At 35.4% G+C, this 3773-nt stretch overlaps 1 protein-coding gene across 1 annotated transcript in view; it reads left to right on the top strand.

Annotated features, from left to right (window-relative positions):
- NSMCE4A (NSE4A component of SMC5/6 complex) overlaps positions 1-3767 on the top strand; it is a 27926-nt gene extending 24159 nt beyond the window's left edge. Inside the window, exons 5-9 of the mRNA XM_019643008.1 lie at positions 491-581; positions 1445-1539; positions 2530-2578; positions 3292-3386; positions 3481-3767. Of these exons, the coding sequence (XP_019498553.1) occupies positions 491-581; positions 1445-1539; positions 2530-2578; positions 3292-3386; positions 3481-3549 (399 nt within the window). The 3' untranslated portion in view covers positions 3550-3767. The remainder of the gene's footprint in view (positions 1-490; positions 582-1444; positions 1540-2529; positions 2579-3291; positions 3387-3480) is intronic.
- Positions 3768-3773: the final 6 nt, after the last annotated feature.

Below are 3773 nucleotides of genomic sequence, written 5' to 3'. Positions count from 1 at the left end.
TTGACCATTTGTCTTAGTTTTAACTCATTCCTGTAGTTTGAATCAATTCTAAACCAGCGTTTCTCAACCTCAGCATTATTACCATTGGTGCTGCATAATTCTTTGTTGTGAGAGGCTGTCTTATGTATTGTAGGATGTTTAACAGCATCCTTGGCCTCTTCCCACTAGATGCCAATAGCATCTTTCTTTGCCCCTCCTAGTTGTGACAGCTGAATATTGGCACATGTCACTCCCTGTTGAGAACCAAGTGCCCTTTTTGTATTTTGCTATTTTATGGTCAACCTGAAAATGGCTGATTTGGTAATGTTACTCTTCTGAAATGTTACTGAAAGTAGAACTTTTTTTTGTTCAACTGTACGTTTTAAGATAGATTAAAAGCTGCTAGAAATCCCCTAGAACAAGACATTTGAGGAATTTGGATATGTCAGAGCGCAGAAAAGCTTAACAGGCAAGTACATCTGTCTGTTTGATGATGACTTTGTATTTTCAGTTAAAAAGAATGGAAGAATCTCATCAAGAAGCAACAGAAAAAGAAGTAGAAAGAATCTTGGGGTTGTTGCAAACATATTTTCGAGAAGATCGTAAGTCTGATACCAAATTCGAAATGGAGCAATTTGTATTTATCAGTTAGACCTGTGTCACTTTCAGTGAGCAGGTATTTTTATTTAAAAAGTGTTTTCAGTTGTATGCACTGAATTAGCTTCATTCTTTTGGCATACGTGTCTCGTGAGGCTTTTCTCCCTTTTAGAAGGGCTATGTGAGAACGCTGTTGGACTAACTTTTCCTTTTGTATTTTTATCTTTCTCTTGAAAAAAAACCATAACATACAAGTGAGAAAAGTAAGAAGTGCCTATTCCTCCTCTCTCACTCCCCAGAGGTAGCCACCTGTAAAAGCTGTTGTGTATATTTTCAGATTATCTTACGTTTATGTCAGTCATGTAAATATACACTAAAGTAGTTAGGATTTTTTGTTGGTTTTTTTTTGCGTTTTTAATAGATGCACATTTTTCTGCAACATAATTTTCCCATGTGGACATTTTTCCATATCAGTACAGATAGATAGATCACCCTTTTTTTAGTGGTTTCCATTGTATTGCTATATCAGAAATACATTGAACAAATCCTCTATATGTGGATGAGCAAGTTCTTTATAGCATTTTACTCATGTATAAACTGCAGAAGTGAAACATCTGGGCATGCAACTTGGTGCATGTGTGCTAATATTTCTGCAGGACAGCTTTTTTGAGGAGGGGTTCCAGGTCCGTGGGCACACGTTTTTAATAGACATGCCACATTGCCCTCTAGCAGGATTATATTGATTTACACTCCCACAACAGAATGAGGGCCCATTTTTTTGCTCTATCACTAAGAGGGTATTGGTCTTATTGATAAGCAAAAATCCTTTTCTTGTCTTAAAGTGTTTTTTTTTCTTTTTTGTCTATAGCTGATACCCCTATGTCTTTCTTTGACTTTGTGATTGATCCACAATCTTTCCCCCGTACGGTGGAAAACATCTTTCATGTTTCCTTCATTGTAAGGGTAAGATTTATTTCTCTAATTGCTTATATGTGCTTTTAAAAGGATAAATAATAAAAAAAAGTAGATGGGAGCTGGCAAAGTTTTTTGTATGAATCAGTATGCATTTTAGACCCATAGTAGCAAAATATTAATTGACCTGTAGGCAGAAGAAACCAGCTAAAACAAGAAACAAATTTAAAATTTGTGTGCTTGCTTTTACGTTTTAGAAATTATTTACTGAAAGAATTGGCAATATTTGCATATGGAACCTATAGATTAAATAACAGTAGGGCATGAATGCTAAATTTCCCGAATTTGGTAGTTGTCATGCTATGTAAGAGTATCTTTGTTCTTAAGAAGTACACACTGAAGTATTAGGGGAAGGGGTCAAGTTGTCTATCACTCACTCTCAAAAATTAATAATACGTACAGTTAGTGATAAAGTGAATGTGGCAAAACTTAAACAATTGGTGATATTGGGTAAAGGCTATAAAGGAGTTTTTACAGTAGTCTTGTAACTCTGAAGTTTGAAATAAAAAATAGAAGGTCAAAAAATGTCTCATGGAAATTTGCTTTAGACTGCCTTTATGCCTTGAGTCTTATCAGGTTGCTTTCCTGCATAGTGTCAGATGAATTTGATCTTAACCTTAGGCCAAAACCTTGTATTGACCAAAGTATTTCCCCCAATAACAAAAGCATATTTTGTTATTGGTAAATGATAGAATTATGCATAATAAAATGTGGAGTATTCAAAAATATGTATAAATCAGTTAAAGAGGCAAGCCAATTAAAGTTCTATTTAAGAGACTCTCAGGATGGAGGCTGTGCCTGGGTAAGAAACCTGAGAGAGAGCTCATGCTAAGGAAGATGTCCAAGTCTTGTCCATCATTAATGTTATGTTTTCATTGCCTGAAGTATAGAGTTTTCTAATTGAGTAATTTTTGTCATGCAATGGTTATAAGTTTTGAACCTTAATGTTAGTCTTTGCCTAATGTCATTTTTGTGTTTTAGGATGGTTTTGCAAGAATAAAACTTGACCAAGACCGACTGCCGATAATAGGTAAGTGAAACTATGTTCAGAAAAATTGGTTTTTGAGGAAATATATTTGTTATTAGTGTTTATGAAATGTGTTTGACTAATGTAAATGAGTTTTCATTTTACGTAACAAATTTTTATAATGCTGTATTTTGCTTAACTGAAAACATGGTCATCATTTAAAACCGATGGATTCATCGATGTCATTGATTCAACATTTGTAAAGATTAACAAGGAATGATATTTCCCTCAAAATTTGAATTTAGAAAGTTTGTAATTGCAGTTATTTTTGAAGTTTCTTTCTGTTTTTTTCTCCTGATGCCAGCTCCTTTTCTCCCTGCGAGAATCTTTAATTATTAATTGAATAATTTCACCCTCTCCATTACTCTTTTTCTTTCAAGGTCTCCAGTAGAGACTATTAAGTACTTTTATCACAGTTGTATGCTTCTCAGTTTCATATTGGACTCACTAGGGCTTAGCTCTGTGGCTGTACATATGTGTAGATATGTGGAGTTTTTCAAATGATTGGAATGTGTTACTATATGTTTTTTTTTAATGGAAGTAAATGGGATTTGCTATGGTAATAATATTACAACTCGATGATACATGAAATCCTAATAAGTATGTAATATTATAAGGATCTTCTTGATAAAAGTTTCATTCCTATTATTCATCCGTTTCAATTCAGATTGTCTCTTCTGATTCGATAACCTTTGAAAACTTTGTGTTTCACACAGAGCCCATTAATATTAATGAAGAAAGTGAGCACATTGACCAAAACACCCAAAATAGGAATCAAGGAATTATAGCTTTGAGTTATCGTGACTGGGAGGTAAAGCTCTGCACGTTGACCCTGGGGGTTTCTGGGTAATTCTGACCTGGTTTGCTATAAACCCGACGCCCAAATGCTCTTTGTTGTCTTCCAGGAGATTGTGAAAACCTTTGAGATCTCTGAGCCTGTGATCACCTCAAGCCAGACCCAGCAGAGTACTTGACGTGGCTGAAGGTAAGGTTTCCTATGGGACAGCTGCACGTTTTTATTAAACTGGACATTCCAGACCATCCCACCTTGTCACATTCTGGTGCAATTTGGGTTTTGCCTCCCTCTAGTGCCCCATTCTTAGAACGGTATGTACTGGTGAGAAAGACAGAGCGGGAGCTAGTGATTGCCACTTCCCTTCTTTGGGTTAATTACTTTACTGTTCTTACGATGTACAGT

Source organism: Hipposideros armiger, unplaced genomic scaffold, assembly GCF_001890085.2.
Source record: "Hipposideros armiger isolate ML-2016 unplaced genomic scaffold, ASM189008v1 scaffold_74, whole genome shotgun sequence".
Taxonomy (NCBI): Eukaryota; Metazoa; Chordata; class Mammalia; order Chiroptera; family Hipposideridae; genus Hipposideros; species Hipposideros armiger.
Note: the sequence above shows the minus strand (reverse complement) of the source record. Positions and strands in the feature narration are given on the sequence as shown.